Source organism: Cynocephalus volans, chromosome 10 (assembly GCF_027409185.1).
Source record: "Cynocephalus volans isolate mCynVol1 chromosome 10, mCynVol1.pri, whole genome shotgun sequence".
Taxonomy (NCBI): domain Eukaryota; kingdom Metazoa; phylum Chordata; class Mammalia; order Dermoptera; family Cynocephalidae; genus Cynocephalus; species Cynocephalus volans.
The window spans coordinates 75,156,614-75,174,969 of NC_084469.1; the positions used below are offsets into that span (position 1 = coordinate 75,156,614).

General features: G+C 36.3%; 1 protein-coding gene across 1 annotated transcript; it reads left to right on the plus strand.

Moving 5' to 3' along the window:
* The first annotated feature begins 11 nt into the window (after positions 1-11).
* Positions 12-15,603, plus strand: NUDT21 (nudix hydrolase 21). Its single transcript, XM_063112132.1, has 7 exons — positions 12-259; positions 3,332-3,532; positions 4,371-4,434; positions 5,061-5,150; positions 9,645-9,720; positions 10,379-10,493; positions 11,778-15,603. Exons 1-7 carry the CDS (start codon positions 144-146, stop codon positions 11,797-11,799), a joined length of 684 nt encoding a protein of 227 aa, XP_062968202.1. The 5' UTR covers positions 12-143; the 3' UTR covers positions 11,800-15,603.
* The last annotated feature ends 2,753 nt before the right edge of the window (positions 15,604-18,356 follow it).

The following is an 18,356-nucleotide window of genomic DNA, read 5'->3' on the forward strand; positions in this document are numbered from 1 at the left end:
GGTGTGCGTATACCTCTTCTTGTTCTCTTCTGTTAATGGCGGGCGGCGGCTGCTGAGCGGGACGCTGATAACCGCTGCCCATACAGGGAGAGTGTCCCCTGCCTTCCCTTTTCTTTTCGCCGCTAGTACCGGAGGTTACCAGTATGTCTGTGGTACCGCCCAATCGCTCTCAGACCGGCTGGCCCCGAGGGGTCAACCAGTTCGGTAACAAGTACATCCAGCAGACCAAGCCCCTCACCTTGGAGCGCACCATCAATCTGTAAGTGCAGCCCGGCCTTGGCGCGCGACTTTCGCCGGCGTCCCTCCTCTCGTGAGCGCTCCTGAAGACTCCAGCCTTCTTCCGCGCGCGCCCGATCGGTCGGCGGCTCCACGCCTGCCCACCATTCCTGCTCGCGGTTGCGCGCCCTCGTCGCTCCCCAAGGCCCCTTTCTATTCCTCCAGCCCCAAGGCGTTAGAGTTTTCCATGGAAGGTTTTCCTTTCTGAAAAGAAGGCTTGTTTCCATTCCCCCGTAGTCAGTCATTATGACTAAAACCGAAGCCTGCTTTGAACTCATCCTTTTCCCGCCTCTCCTGAGGTAACCAATATCGGAATGTGGTTTTTATCCTTCCGGTCCAATGTTTATGTTTTCTTACTGCGTATATAGTATTGCTTTGTGTTTTTACTTGATATGAGTAGTATAACGTAGTATCGTTTTTGCAGTCTTCCCTTTTTTCTAAAAGCGAAGATTTCGAATTTTAGCTACAACGCGTAGGTCTAGGTGGGATTTTTTTGGGGGGTGGGGCCATATAATATTTCATCTTATGAATGCGCGACATGTTCGTCTGTTTAGCGCTTTCTGTCCGGCCCTATGCGTTAACATGTCTTCTCTGCCGCAGCGACGGCATCCCAGGCACACAGTAGGCCCCCGCTTGGGGGTGCGGATGCTCTTGTGGTTGGATTTTCAGGCCGTGGAGGGAACCAGAATGTTACCCCAGAGAATCCGCTGTGGGCTGTTCAACACCTTTTTCAACACCTTTCAACACCTTTCTGTTTAAGCATTTAAAACCATTGCATTTTAAAGTCACGCTCAAAAGTAATCTCGCCACAGCAGGTGATTGGCATTGGAGGTGTGTCTTGCTCAAGAAATTGTCAATATGCCTTTTTTTTTTTTTTAATCGTTTCTGAGAGTTTGTTTTTGACCCTATTGGAGGAAAGTGGTCAGTTTATGCTGGTCAGTGTTTAAAAAGTGCAAGGGTTTGCTGATACTGGTGTTTTGGTAAGACACTTTAGGTGTTTCTTTGTTTCATATTCAAATAAATGAACTACCCTCTCCCATCCCCCGCCCCAAACCAGAAGCGATTTGAAATGGAGAAGGTGGTTATTATCGTTGTTTTATTTGGCAAAACAGGTGCTGGCTTGGAAAAACTTAGATAATAAAAGTGTTGGGTTTATAAAATCTGGAGTTATTTGATAGTTGTGTGTATACAAATTAATGTGTAGCTATGACATTGATAGTAACAGCTTCTGGTTTACTTTCAGTGGTAATCGGAACTAGGATCCACAGGGTTTTTTTGATTTGCCTTTGTTACTGGATCAGTTTGCATCAAGCCATTATGTAGAATTAACTTGGTGAAATAGTTGTTTTTTAATCTTGCTCCATTAAAGTTACAGGTTGATTTACAGTATTTTTCCTTTCCTATTTAAATACAGTCTTCAGAAATAATAATTGTGTTGTGAACTTAAATTCACATGTGTGAATAATCATGTATTAAATTGGAAAAAAATTCCCTATCTCCTAATACGTTTTTTTTAGGAATGCTTACTTTGTACCAGGCACTGTGCATAATGCTGGGTGTTCAGTGGTGAGGAAGTAAGATTTAGGCCCTGGTTTATGATGAGAATAATAAGTATGTGTCTGAGCTGGCACTCTTATTTCACACCTGAAAATTCTGACATTTTGTCCTGATGACATCTCTTTGCTGATATGGGAGCTGGCTCTTTCAATAGAGATAATGTTATGGCTAGCCTTATTTTCTAACTCAGGTTGTGAGAACTCAATGTCAATATATGTAAACCATTTTTGAAATATTGCCTGGTACATAGTGTTGTGTGAGGTAACTGCTGCTGCTAATGCTGATGGTGTCCACTGGGGAAGTCCTTGATAATCTAAAGTCTTCTGTAAATGGTAAATTTTAATTATTTTAGAGCTGCTTCATTTGTGCCTAGAATTTGGCTTCTGGAATTAAAGTAATTTTTTAAGTTTTGGGAACCTTAATTTGTTCCTGTTTGAAGAATAGCTGAGTGGATTAGGTATGTAGTTGTTAATTATTCATGTCAAGGGCTTTTGATAGAATAGATACCTTGTGAATAGGCAAGTGTAGCCAAAATATTCTTACTTAAAGGCTTGTAATCAAAGATTTCTTACTGTAAGGCTTATAATCAAGGGGTTACAAGGTGGCATGTGTGATAAAATATAAATGTGAGGTTTTAACTATCTTTAAGGAAAAATTTGTTCTTTACTAAGCAAGATGAAACTGTCTTCAACAGTATGAGCCCTATTTTGAATTCTTGATAAAGGAAGAGAGGATATTAAGATTAGATATGGTGGGCAGAAGATTCAAATGAGAAGAAGGGAAGAATAAGGATACTGAACAGAATAAATGCCGAAGGCTAAGGAAGGCTTCTTAGTAGTTTTAGAGTGGAAAGAAAGAATGTAGAAAAGTTGGTCTGATATATATCGACAAAATAAAATTAAACAACAACAGCAGCAACAACAAAAAAGATAAGTTGGTCTGAGAAGGAAAGGGTTTGTGGTGCCAGCAAAATCTGAGGATAGTTGACTGGGAAGAAATAGAAAGTAACTGGAGAGATGGTGGTGAAAAGTGGTGGCTAAATTTATAGGAGAAAAAGAAATTAGCCACTAACCTCCATAATTAATCAAGTTTCTGGTTAGATTAGTAATCAGAGGAACCCAAAGGGACATTAGGCAGGTTGGTGATGTTGGTAAAGCAGCCTTGATCTAAAACAGGATAACTGATATCCAGGTAACCACTTCTCTAAGCCTTTACGGGCCGTAAGGATAGTGGTATCTACGTTTGAAAGTTCAAATATGGCGGAGTAGGCTTAAATATAGAATAGTAGCTTGATCTGATGGAAGTTCTGGCTTTAAGAGTCCAAAGAGCAGGATCCTAACCTCTGCAGTCTCGTTAACTAGTTTTGTAACTTTGGACAAATTCTGGGTCTCTGACCACAATATATACACTTTTTACCATGGTTTCCTAATATGTGGTTGGTATTGTGGTAAATTACGGTCTTCAGTTCTCATGTTAAATTTTTGTCTTTGGATCACAGATACCCTCTTACCAATTATACTTTTGGTACAAAGGAGCCTCTCTATGAGAAGGACAGCTCTGTTGCAGCCAGATTTCAGCGCATGAGGGAGGAGTTTGATAAAATTGGAATGAGGAGGACTGTAGAAGGGGTTCTGATTGTACATGAGCACCGGCTACCCCATGTGTTACTGCTGCAGCTGGGAACAACTTTCTTCAAATTGTAAGTGTTGTTGGACATTAAGAGCAATACAACTTTTAACAGGATTGCTGTTTTATGCAGCTTTGGAATACAATTTGAGCCCTTAGTCATTTATTTCAACAAACAGTGCTGGTAATGGAGTCTTTAGAAGGATAAAATTATGAGTCATTTTAGTGCAGTGCTCATTTATTTTTCTAATTAGAAATCTGCATATTTTTGTATATTGTTGATGTTACTGATTGAGTGTGATAGAAAACCCATGGAAGAGATGGTCCAAGCTCAATTTCTGGATGTCAGTGTAGCAGTACTAAGAACAATTAATCTTTCTTAGGATGAATGGTGTTTCCTGTTCTTAAAATGAATTATGTTTTTGTATATAATTTAATTTTATCATTTAATCTGTCAGTATACATTCGATTCACAACTATTTGAAAAGATTATACCAAAATGAAAGCTTTCAAATACTTAGATTGAAATTCTTAAAAATGTCTCATTCTTCAGACCTAAAGAATTTGGTCCATTGCTGTCTGGGCATTTCTGTACTCCATTATCACCAGATAGCTTCTGAAGAGAAGATTGAGATGGACTGTTGGTCAGCAATTATATATATGCTATGTTATATATTTTTTTCTTTGTTTAAAACTAGGGTTTGTGTATTGTTAGCCTGGTGAATTAATTTTATGAATTCAACTTTTAGCATATTCTTCCCCTTTTTTTTGACGTTTGTTTTGATTGCCTTGTCATATGACACTGAAATATGTGTCATTCAGTTACTTGATAGAAATAACTATTATTGTGTTCTTCCCTTTATCCTCAAATTGTATTAAGTTGAAAGCTGAAATTCTTAACCTTTATACAGACCTGGTGGTGAACTTAACCCAGGAGAAGATGAAGTCGAAGGACTAAAACGCTTAATGACAGAGGTATTTTTCTATTTAACCACTTTGATGGTTTTATTGCCCATCAGTTTAATAGATGATTAGGGTACAATGTTTATTTTCTGCAACTTGAACTTATACTTACTTTATCTTAACTTTTTAAAATTGAAATATTGACGTAATAATAATGATAAATAAAAACCACCATAAGTCGAGTATTTATTGTGCAAGACACTGTTCTAAGTGCTTTCCATGCAGTAACTCCTTTCATCATCACAAACAGCTCTTGGAAGTAGGTATTAATCCCATTTTACAGATAAATAAACTAGGGCACAGGGATAGTTTGTCTTGGAGCTGGAGATTTGAATGTAGGTAGTTTTATTCCAGAATAGTCCTCTATAGAATTTTAACCAGGTATAACAACAGATTTCTTAGTCATATATAGTTATACTGATACTTAATTGCCAATTTTGAACTAACAGTGCATGTCTTGGGCATAGTGACATAGATAACAATAAAACAAGAAATTTTAGACAGGATATCTATATGGAAGACACATTAGCCATATGTCTCTATTAGGAATACTGCCAAAAATACTCTCTTTACTGAAGAAGTGTATTCATGAGTATGTATATTTAGTTTTTATTGGCTGTATCATTTCTTTTTGATAGATACTGGGCCGTCAAGATGGAGTCCTGCAAGACTGGGTCATTGATGACTGCATTGGTAACTGGTGGAGACCAAATTTTGAACCTCCCCAGGTCAGTGTTCAGTTGTATTTGCTGGGCATTTGGGGAAGCAGAAAACTGATTTAATTCCAGCTTAAAGTACAAAGTAGAATTTCACCTGAAATTTCCTTTTCTTCCTCCCTTAATTTAGATTAGAAAAATTAAACAGCCAAGCATTTTCTTTTTAAAAGGAAAATTTCAAACATACAAAAGCAGAGATAATAGTAAAAGTAGATGAATCCTGTTACCTATCATCCACCTTTAATAGTTAGCAAGTCATGGTGAAACTTATTTTTTTCCTTATTGGTTATGAATATTCATGGAGTACAAAGCTGACCGTCACTACTCGTGCCCCAGATGTGATGGCCAGATCAATACTGGCAACATGCCCATTACCATTATGGTGAAACTTGTTTCATTAACCCCTTCCTTCCATTGTCCCATTCCGATTGCCCTCCCTTTGGATTATTTTGAAGCAAATCCTAGATATCTTTTCAATGGTAAATATTTCAGCATGAATCATAAATGATAAGGATCTTTTAAAAAGCATAACCACAGTACTACCATTATTGTACGAAAAATAAGAAATAATTTTATAGTATCAAATATGTGGTCGGGCCGGCCCGTGGCTCACTTGGGAGAGTGCAGTGCTGATAACACCAAGGCCCCGGGTTCGGATCCCATATACGGATGGCCGGTTCGCTCACTGGCTGAGCGTGGTGCTGACAACACCAAGTCGAGGGTTAAGATCCCCTTACCGGTCATCTTTAAAAAAAAAAAAAAAAAAATGTGGTCACTGTTTACATATTCTGATTGTTTCAAATTTTATTTTATTTTTATAGTTTGTTTGAATTAGAATAGTCTCTTAAGGCTATTTTACATCTACAGGTTACTTACCTGTCTCTTTTTTCCCACTGTAATTTATTTGTTAATGAAAACAGGCTACTTAAAGTGGTCAATGTTTTTATTGCTGACCGCATCTGTTGTAATTGAACATGCAGCTCTTTCTCCTGTATGTTTTGTAAATTGATAGATCAAGAGACTGGATTTAGATTGAACTAACTTTGGGTGAGGGTAACAAGGCTTATCATAGGTGGTATATTTATCTATTGCAGTTTAACAAATCACCTCAAAATTTAACAATCTAAAACAACAGACATTTATTATCTGACTTTCTCAGGATCAGGCATCTGGGATCTGTTTAGCAGGGTAGTTCTGGCTCAGAATCTCTCATGAAGTTCCAGTCAAGTTTTCAGCTGGAACTGCATCATAAAGCTGAACTGCGGCTGAAGGATCTGATCCTAGGCTCACATGTGTTTATTAGTAGACTGCAGTTCCTCCTGGGCTGTTGGGCTGAAGGCTATAGTGTTTGCTGGCTGTTGACCCAAGGTCTCCCTTGGTTCTTGCCATGAGAACATCTCCAGAAGACAATTCCCAATAAAGCAGCTGGCTTTTGTCAGATTGCGTGATTCAAGAGAGTGAGAGATAGGGTGAGAGCACCCAAGTAGGCTGTAGTCCATTATACCTAATACTGGCAGTGGCATACCATCACTTCTGCTGTACGCTACACACAAACCAACCCTAGTACACTGTAGAAGGGGACTGCACAAGGTATGAATACCAGGAGACAAGGATCATTGGAGGTCATCTTTGAGGCTGGCTACCACAGATAGTATTGTATACTTCCATCAGGAATTTTATATCTGGTTGTCTCTTTTTGTAATGTTAGCAGCTCACTGATAATAATTTTCTGGATCTATGATTTCATTAGGGTTGCTATCCTTAAAGAGAAACTTCTCTCATCAACTACTTGGTTACCCTGAGGTGTATAGTTTGTGTAGGAAAGAATAGGTGCTTTTTCTTTACTTGCCAGTTTTCAGAAGAATGAATTAATTCCTTCACCTCTTCCAAAGACTTGACTATTCAAAAGAGAGAATAAGACAAAGACTTGGATGCAGATAGTTTGTTTGGGAGGTGATCCCAGGAAGCAACAGAGTACAGGGAAAGGGAGACCAGAAGCAGCAGAAATCAAAAAGGGTATGTTCCTGATCTTATTACAGCTTTGGGCAAGTGGGTTAATCCTGCCAAGGACTATTAGGAATGAGGTACATGTAGAATGTACCTCAGAATTGTCCATCAGAAAGATGGAAGGCCAGGAACTCCTATCCCCTACTGGTTGAGGGTTGCATTAACTCCCTTGTACTTTCATGTTGAGTGAGAGCACGAGTTGGGAGACTTCCTAGGCTTTTGAAAAGCTTAGAGGCTGAAAAACAAAGAGTGGGACAGTGACAGCAAGCAGGGAATTTTCTGGCACTTTCAAACACAGCTGCCCTGAAATCTGAGGATGAGTTACTGTGATGTGGAGCACAAAAAAATGTATTTCAATGACTTTTTAAAGTACCAGTATGACCTCATGGATTTAAATATATATTTTAATCTATTACAATGATTGATAATGTTACCGATGCTCAAATTTTCCTTTTTTGGCTACTGGGGGAACCTCTTAAAGTTGGATCATGAGTTCTTTTGACAAATCAAAAGCCCTTTGACTTTATAGGTTCTTTGCCTGAAAAGATATTCCAGGTCAAGCATTGCTCAAAATATCTGCCAAACAAAAGATGTTCTGTCCTCTTCCTTCTGACTCCTGTGTATAGGAGAGGAATAGGAAGATATAGAGGCTGTGGAAACTGATGATAGTGCTCACTACCTGAGAATTTCCATGAATACATCTCTTGTGGCTTTAGGAAAGTATAATTGCATATGGAAATACTAGAGTTCCTGGTTCAAAGATACAGAGAACAATTATTCTACCTTTTTTTTTTTTTTATTTTTTTTTATTTTGGTTTCTTTTTGCACATTCCTTGTTCTAATTAGAAAATGCTCAATAATAACCCCAGAGTTTTCCAGGCTCTTTTTTGAATACCCTCATTCATCTCCCCTACCATGGTCTTAGGTCAGTTCCCTAATTTCACTGAAGCCTAGGGTTGGCTCTGGTAGTGCTGGATATAACATAAGGGTTGTGTGTTTACTTAGTAAACCTAGAGCATAAGGTATCAGTGGGAAGAGAGCACAACTTCATCTCCCTCTCTCAGTCTTTTTGTGTAAAGTGCAGATGGTTTAAACATTAAAATCAAGACTGGAGAAAAAAATACTTAAAAAAAAAAAAGGAACATGTAGCCTCGAGTGTATGAAAATTGGGGTAATACCACTCACTTCAATTTGGTCATAGTTGAAGAACTTGTATGACTATTTTGGCCTGTGCTATTCAAGCCACTTCTCACCTCTTTGTCTCTCTGCTGCTGCTAATGTGTCTGGTTTTATGATAGTGAAAGAGACCTCCAAAGATCAGGACAATTGCTTCAATTCATGGAAATCATTGTACCCCAGGGATGGCTCTGGTATATAATTATTCTAAGTTGAATACTAGTTAGGTGACAATGTATAACATAGTGCTAAATAACGTAGGCTTTTATAAGTAGATAGAGTTGAATAGATGCAATTGAATCTTGGCTTCACTACTTAGCTGTGTAATCTTGGGAAAGATACTTAGCCTCTCAGCCTAAGTTCATGTATAAAATGAGGATGATGATAATACCTCTTTTTGGCAGCATCTGCTTTTATTCCATTCTACCCTTATTTTTATTTTCAGCACTTTTAATTTCCCTGCCCTTAAATATAACTCCAAGAGCAAAAGTAGATTTCTGAATGTATTGGGAGATATAGAAGAAGTTTTCATAACATATATAGTAGAATAAAAAAAAAAAAATTCCTATCTTAGACATTTTTTGTTCTCTAAGTCAGAATTATTCATTCTCAGGTAGCAACTCCCCTCTCAAATTCTCTTCATCCCTTTAAATTCTCTAAAATACTTTCTCCATTTTCCCAGGCAATTTGGCTTGCTTGGCTGGCAGAACTCGGCTTAGACTGCTCATCTGGTGTTCCTGAAGCGAGCACCATGTGGGTGGCGATGGGGGGGTGGGTGTTGGGAAGAAGCAAGGAGCATCTTGTCAAATACCTCACAGGTTATATTTAAACTTTTAATGTAGTAAACATGTCTACATCAGGATTCTACAACATTTAACTTGGTAATGATATACTTTTTTAAAAAAAGACTTTTATTAAAAAATACTAATTAAAATTGCGTTGTATATTTTTCAAGCTGTAAATCCTGCAACTACATATTTAATTGTCTCGAATAGTTGACTGGTTTACTACTTGTTACTTTAGAAGATTAAAGCATTTATTTTTTAGTGCATCTATTAGGTACTAGGTCCTGGTAAAGGGAAGACTAGAAAGTACTAGTATACTTCTAGCAGTTTACACTATATTGGGGAGTAATGTAAAGAAATAGATAAAACCATAGTATGCATGTTAACAAAAAATTGTATTTGGGATATGAGGAACTTGGTCTCAGAAGGGTTGATAGTTTAGCTTAATGTCTGAAGTGGGAGAAATTGATAATTAGAGGCATGGAGGTAAAAGGGATGGTGGCTCTTGAAAACTGAAACTTATTCTCATTTGTTTTAGTATCCATATATTCCTGCACATATTACAAAACCTAAGGAACATAAGAAATTGTTTCTGGTTCAACTTCAAGAGAAAGGTAAGTTATTTTATTTTTGAGGGCAGCCATCAAGAAACTTTTATAGAATAAATTCAAGGATATCTCTTTGTGTTTTCTCCAAGTTTCCCTTGAATTTTTGGATTTATTGTAGAACTAAAAACAAATACCATGTTTATAGAGAATTACCTAGTTTCTCTTAGATGTGCTGGTCATCCTACAGGGGAAAAAGTAAAGTTGATTAGAGCCTAAAATACCAGATTATAGTATTTTTAATAATTGCTTAGCTGCTGGTGTTGATTTTCATGTTGTGATAAACTAATGAAAACTTTAAAAGATTTATTTTTTAAAATATAACATCCTCAGGTCTGTTGTGTGCTTTAATAAGTAATTATTTCATTTCTTATGATGGTCTTATAATATTATCCCAAATAAATTACAAACCCACAGCTATTCTCTTTTTTCTCCAAGACCAGTACTTACATGGTACTATTGGTTGTTAATAACATGGATCTCTTTAGAGAATCAGATAGTTTCAAATCTGTGACTATGAACTCTAGCTTAAAAGACACAACCAAAATGTACTAATGAGAATGATCTTTTTTCCTTAAATGTAAAATTGGTGATAAATTTAAAATGAAGTAGAAGCACTGATTACGTAAGAAAATATAGAAAATGAATACTGTTTTGTTTATTTTAGCCTTGTTTGCAGTCCCTAAAAATTACAAGCTGGTAGCTGCACCATTGTTTGAATTGTATGACAATGCACCAGGATACGGACCCATCATTTCTAGTCTCCCTCAGTTGTTGAGCAGGTATGGAGAGTTGAACATTTTGTGGTTCATTCATATAAACTATCAGAATTAAAATATTCTGAGGGAGAATATTTTTGACAACGCATAGGTCATGAATTTTGATCTTTAAGGAAATTAATATAGTAGATGGACTCTTAGGTTATGTGTGAGCCAAAGATTAAATGTGACTGACTAAAAATGCCCCCAAACTCTAAGTTGTAGCATGACAGTCTGGTATTTGTGTAACTGCTTTTCCCTAAATCTGATATTGTCTGCAGTTAAGTTTGAAGTCTTTATTCAAGGAAGAGATGGTAAAATAGTAGTCACCAATGTATAAATATGAGGGGAGTTGTCTATATAAAAATTTTGAGAATTGAATCGCTTGGTGTAATATATTCTCTTTCCTTTTTCAAATTTACTGTATTTAGGCCCAGATTGGGGCATGTGGGATTAGGTGCTGAATTTTTATATGGAGTTTGAATTTTTAGGCAGATAGAGTGATGAGAAATGCATTTATTAAAAAGTTGACTTGTACTGGTTCATGTCCTTGGAGCCAGCCACAGATAGGAATTGCAGAACAACATAGTGGTTAAGAATATAGATTCTGTGGTCAGTGTTTGGATTTGAATCTCACTTTCATTACCTCCTGTCAATGTGACCTTAGACAAAATATTATGCCTATTTGCCTGTTTCTTCATCTGTAAATGAGAATGGTAGTCCCTACTTCATAGGACTTTTAAGATCAAGTGAAAAATTTGTATTAGGTGCTTAGAACAGTGCCAGGCACTTAGTAAGTACTTAATAAAAGTTAGTTTAAAAACAATTGCAATAGCGATTTTGGCCTTCTATGAACACTAGTTGAATATGAAATTGTTCTTTGTACTTTGTCACTAAATCAAGCTTCATCTTTTGCTCCTCCACTTTAGCCCCCTGATAGGTTACAAATTGAAGTATGGTATATAAGAAAAAATCATATTATTCATTTTTTTTAAACACTTGTCAGGTGCAGGAACTGTGTTGAGTGGTCAGAATATAAGGATGTGTAAAAACTTTTTTGCCTTTAAGTAACTTATTAGGGAATAATTAGTAAAATTTACATTCTTAATTTTTTCTTATTGTAAGTATTAAACAATACCGTTATTTAATGCATAAGGTGTGACTGGTGAGAGAAAAGTATGTTGGTATAAAAAATGCCAGACATGTCAACGGAGGGTAGAAATATTAAGATAAATTTCCATATCGTCTAAGGTAGAAACTATGTAAACAATAGTTTTTAATAAAGGTTTTGTTCTTTTTAAAATTCAGGTTCAATTTTATATACAACTGAATTCCTATGCAATGGAGAAGTAAAAGAAGCCGTCTCTGTGAGCACAGTTATCCACAGTATAGAAGAATAAATGTGGTAGAAAAGTTTTTTGGTTTAATCTCTTTCCCAATCCCTAAATTGCCACCTACTTTCTATTGTTTGAATAGTAAAGTTAATATGAAGAACAAGATAGTGGTGTAAACAAATGTGATAACATTTATTTACTCTTCGTTCTACTACTTTTTGTACAACATTAAAGAAAATGGACTTCTATTTGTATTTTTTTTTTTTTTAATTTCTCATTAAACTTTTAAAATTCTTATAGGTGAGGATTGTTTTTTTTCCTCCCTCTTGGGCTGGTGAATGTTAAGACAATGGCAGGTTTAAGTTAGTAAGGTTTATGGAACCCTTTCTCCAAAACCATTCTTGGGAACATACTCCAATACTGTGTATAGATCTTTGTGATGAGGATCTTTCATTTCTTTTGGAACTATATTTGTGTGATTGAGTTCAAGGTGTAACTCCTGTACCAAATTTTACACTCTAATGAGTTATATGAGGGTACTTCAGAAAGTTCAAGGACAGGTTTGTATTATCTTTTTATTTTTCCTTGAACTATTTGAAGTACCCTTGTATTATAGAGAACTTCCAGTATATTAACTGACCAGTACATTTTATAACCATCCAGGCCTTAGTTCACAAGCAACAGAACTTAAACATCTGGGAAACTATTCAAATTGGCGAGGTCAGCAAAGTCAAGGGAGTTGGTGTAAAAAGAGAAAATTGAGAGCACATTTAGAGTTTTTTTCTTCACATAATGGGGATATTAATTATTTGTGTTGTGACTTAGAGCCATGGTATAAATAGTGATCTGTGCGGGAAATTTTTAAAAGTGGCTGGATTAGGTTTTGTACTCTTAGATTGCAAAATTATTTTAATTATCTTGAAGTTATATGCACATAGATGTATATTTGGTTTTAACAAGTGACAAAGCTTTTCAAAAATATTTTGGAATAATCTGAATCAACTGAAATCTAGAAACAGGGTAGGGGATGAATTTGCCAGCCTAAGAGAAAACTTCCCAATTTAAAAAAACTTTTTAAAACACTGCCAAATTAGGATCAAATTTGGGGAAATAAAAAGAAATTTAGGGCATACACGTTTGCTTAATGGTCAAAGTATATTGTGTATGCCTTACTACAGACTTGTTGAATGTGGGCTTAATGTAAAAGAAATCTTGCAAGATGTAGCTACTTAAAGAAAAAAGATTGGAGTAGTAAAATTTTTCATAGATAAACAGAAATGAACTTTTGATTAATTGTCACATTTTTATGGTACCAATCACAGCACTAGTCTCTGTAATATTGAGTGATATCAAAGGTATGTTATATATTCTTCTCTATTTGAACTTGAGAAAATCAGGCCAGGAGTGGCTGAGCAATTATATTTATAAACATTCAATTTTATTTAGTTGAGGTCATGTCAAACCTTCATGTAGTTGTGAAGTAGTGACTATAACAGTACCTATGCTTAGTAGCAGATGAGCACCAGCCTCCATGACCAACAACGACCAGTGATTTCATTTGAAAAAGCCACTAGTTCTGTAAATAATCCTCTTCCCTCAAGAGCTAACAGTTCTGCCCCTTTGGTTTACGTGAGCATATTTCTAATTTAGTATGGTTCTACTGGTAAACTCACTGATTAGCTGAGTCCTTCAGTTTATCCTTCAGATTAGGGATCAAGTCCTTCAGATTACAGAAGGCAGAGATAGAGACACGTTGATCCAGCTCACCTTCCATGATTGCTTCTGGCATCTGAGTGAAAAGCTATGGCAACCACATTTCAAATGTTAGCTCTTGCAATTTGGGGAGGGTGGAAAGAGGTGGACTTTTTTTGGTGTGATTTATAAAGTGCTGTCAGTAAGGAGTGTTTGAGTTGAAGAGTCATTCAGGTCACTTTTGTCCTTTGTAACTTAATCTTTGACCTAAAAATTCTTTCTGTGTCCTTTTTTCCCAATGTAAGTGCTTAAGTCAGTCATACTATGGCCTTGGTGAGTAAAACGTTTGATTCAGGTTGGTTGGGTTACTAACATTGGGATGTAAGAAATCTGGTTTGAATGTAAAAATTTATATAACACACAAGCAAATTTTTTGGGTTTTTTTTGGCAGCTGGCCTGTATGGGGATCCAAACCCTTGATGTTGGTGTTATAACACCACACTAACCAAATGAGCTAACCAGCCGGCCCTCAAACAAGTTTTAAAAACTTATTGGTTTGATCAGTTACGGGTGGATCCTAGTATTCTGTTTTAGGTTTCCTGGTGGAAATAGTAGAACTAGGGGTATTCAAATCTGGTATGTTCTTAGAGTATTAGAAGAAGGTACAAGGACACTTCAACACTAAGCTCTTTTGATATGTAAGTTACTGATCATACTTCTTCAAGAACTAACAATCTTAAATAGTGCATTCCAATTATCTACATACTAAATACTGAACAGTTTTAGCACAGCCTTTATAACACCAAGGTCATGAGTTCAGGTCCCTGTACTGGCCAGCTGCCTTTCCCCAACCTATCCCCAAATGAATAGTTTTAAAATGAGCTGTTGATCAACAGACCTATATTTCTGAGTGCCTACTGTGTTCCAGGTTTGTCTACAGATGAAAGCCCTCTTTTGCATTATGTAACTACAATATATGCCATCTTATTTTCCCTGAGTAACCCAAGTAGTGCATATTTTATATAAAACTAAGTGGCACTGGAAAATGTTTAATAGATTAGAGGAAAAAGCTAAAAAGTTTTACCCAATTGTTTGAAATCATATTTAGGATTGACATCCCTTTAGAGAAAAGTGGAATTTTCTTTTTTCCCCCTAAGTGATGAAGACCTTTGTGATTTTTAAAAAATAGAGAACTATCATAATGCCATTTTATCTATGTGAAATTGTACTGTTAATAGCATAATTCTTATCATTGTGTTACCTTGTAATTAGCATTCAGTTATTATTTTGGATATTTAAGTGTTCCATTAAGTTAGCATTGTTTTTGGACAAAATGTGGCCAAATTAGAAAGTCTATTTTCTTTCATGTTTAATTAGAACTGAGAGGTAGCCGTCCTTCCAATTCATCAGTCTATCAAAAAGTCAGCTTAAAATTCCCATAAATGATGTGATTTTATGCTTCAGCTTTTTAATGACTATTTTTTTTAGAGTACCTGCTCAGTCACTTGAGATAAAATGCTTGGAGTAGCTCTTCCATATTTGAGTTCCACAAACTTAACGTTTTTACAAGTGTTTGGAACAGTATGTGCTAACAGTAAGATTGCGTCAGAGTTTGCAATTTTGTATGTTGTATTGCCGAAGAAGGCTTAGTGTTTTTTGACTGATTAATACAAGTCAGCTTCTGTAGCATAAGATTTGATTTTCTCATACTTATCCCTGTTGTTTTACATCACTTACTTGAGTTAAATTGGACTCATTTCAAGTAGTTTGCCCTTGTTTAAATATGTGATGAGAAACAATACTATAAGTTGACTTGAACCATAAACACATTTTAATATTAGCTTGTATTATGTTTATTAAGCTTGTTTTTGTGAAAAAACTTAACTGAAACCTAGATAAGTCTAGATTAAGCCAGTTTAGGTGTGTTTTGTATTTTAGTGATGGATTGTATCTTAAAAATAGAGATAAGTTGGGAAAATATAATGAGTATGCTGTTCTGTTAAGGGAAAGATCAATGTATTTAAAAACTTAAACTTTTGGTTACAGTGTTCACATAGTGTATGAGCATCATTTATAATTTGGCTTTGAGAACTTTGGTATTGTTTGTAGAAAATGTATAAAAGAAACTGAAGTTTTGGTTATATTTTTATATTTGTAAAGTAAAAGTTTGATTAAAATTGTCACTGTTCTTTTTTATTTTATTTTATTGTCATTTCAATAAAAAATATTTGAAACAGAATGACTCTGTGATTGTTTTGAGATAGTCCTCTATGTGTGGCTTCTAACCTTGGTGTGCCAGTAGAAATCCCATATGGTGCTTTTTCACTGTCAGTGGCCAGAGCCTTTGGGTGAGAGACAGTTTGGCATAACAGCAAGGGCCTGATGGTCTGGGCCATGGATATTACCCTCCCCTTGTGCTCCCCCATTGTGTGTTAGCAGTGTTTTTAGCAGATTCAGTTTTCTGCTAAAAAAAAAAAAAATCCAGTGACCCCCCCCCCACACTGGAGGGGGTCACTGGATTTGGTACCTTGGTACCTGAAGACTAGAATTTAAAAGTTGCTGTACAGCTGTGTTGTTAACTGTGCATTGTTCATATCATTGGGGACCTAGTTTCCTCATCTACAAAGACTGTGTTTTGTTTTTTTGTTTTGCTTTTGGCAGCTGGCCAGTACGGGGATGGGAACTCTTGACCTTGGTGTTACAACACTGAACTCTAACCAATTGAGCTAATCAGCCATCCCTGCAGAGGAGTGTTGACTCCTTTCATTTTTTCCTCAAACTTGCCTGGAAGTCATAAAGTTCTGTGACACACATCATGCTTGCTGCTTATGTAATACTATGTAATTTAATTTCAGCATCTTAAATAGGAACAGTTTACCTAAAGTATGGAATACGTGTGTGTAATAAGACCAAAGCCTTTTGAGCCTTTACATCTGAACAAAAGTTGAATGAAACTTAAAGTTATTGTAAGGTTTTTCTGAAAATTTTACTACTTGTATGTTTTATAGCAGGCACCAAATATATGTGAAAAATAAGTGAAAGAAAAGGTAAAAATTGAAATATGTTTAATTTTTCCCCTTACAAACTTGAAGAGTTGGTCATCCTCCCGCACCCCCTGCTAGATTTAGCAGTGAAACTCATTGGTCCAGCTCATGAAACACCAGAATTCCAGGAGAATACATTTAAGGCTACTGGATTACATAGGATTGTGAGAATTGTAAGCAACAACAAAACTACCCAGCCTTTCTCACAGAATGAAGAAAATCAAATGAGGTCATGAATATGAAAGGACTTCAGATACTTAAAAAAATGAAAATAGCAACAATGCATCTTAGGTGTGAATCTTATTCCACACAAAGATGGAAGGAAATTCAGTCTATCAGTCAATGGGAATGAAGGACCCACACAGTCTTGAGTTTAGAGGGCATATATGGTACTCTTAAATGAAGATGGGGATAGAGAGAGCTCTAGCTTTCATCGTGGACTCCACTGATACTTGTACAAGCAGGAACAAGTTCTTAAAGTCTGCTGTTGCCCCCTTGCCACACTTGGGGCTTGGGACACAGCTGATACAGGCAGCCCCCATGTCTATGGTCCAGCCTTACTTGGCACACTAAGCATCCATCTCTGTGTCCTGCCTCCCCCCTCGCCCTCATGGAGTAGGATGCAATTACAAAGAACTGGATGTATTGATTAGACTTCAGAAGGATGGTTTTGTCCTTGCCAAAGAAATCCTTGAGACGAGGTGCAAAGTACCTTCTTGGAGTGGGAGAGGAAAAAATGTTGGTAGAAAAATTACTAATTATTCTAGTACAATATCTAGACACAAACCTTTAAGTTCTTTTAAAATGCAAATAAAAGTAACCTTATGAGTATAGTTGGGTTAATTTCACTTCGTGTTGAATTTTCAGAAAGTTGAAGCTTCTAAAAGTTTAAGATTAATGAAGATCTATTAACAGCAGCCCCTTGTGACAGGACAAGTTTGGTGGGTGATATTTTATAACTATTGTGGCTTGGATTGAATATGGATCTCCAGTTAGTGTGGTTTAAAAATTATGGTGGCTCAGCTCTTGACCACTAAAGTGGAACATTTACTTGGAAAGTAACTATCCTCATTTTTTCAAAATAAAGTTTTCCTTTATTTTACCGATGAAGTGTAAAGTTTAGCATTTTAATCAAATGGCCATAGGTAGAGACCAAAAAGCAATGGAGTCTAATTTTCATATAGCCCTCACATAAAAAAAGCAGGCATAAGCAGAGCTCCTTGCTACCCCATTAGGTTAAACTTTTGTTTCATTGAGGGCACTTTAACAAGATGTTTCTAAGATTCCAAAGTGAATGATAATCTTGAGGGATCTTTTTTGTGTTCTAATTAATTGACTTTTAGAATTGGAATATTAGGCATGAAAAAGACTTTAAAAGATAATTTAAGTCCTTTACTTTAGAAAGTTTGGAAAATTCAATAAATATTTACAGAGCATCTATTCTGGGCAGGGCACTATTACAGGCCTTGGGGATACAATGAAGAATAGGACTCCCAAAGTAACACTTTGTTTCTTTATATATATATATAGTAAACGTTTTATTGAGATATAAATCACATACTGAGATATAACCCACCATTTAAAGTGTACAATTTAATGATTTTTAGTACACTCACATAATTCTACAACTATCACCACAATTTTAGAACATTTTCATCACTTCAAAAAGAAACCCTTAGCTCAGTTGGTTAGAACGTGGAGCTTACAACACCGAGGTCCAGGGTTGATCCCCCTACCCTTACCCTTCAGCTATCTCTCCCTTCCCCCATCCCCATCCTCCAATCCTTGAGCAACCATTAATCTACTTTCTGTGTATG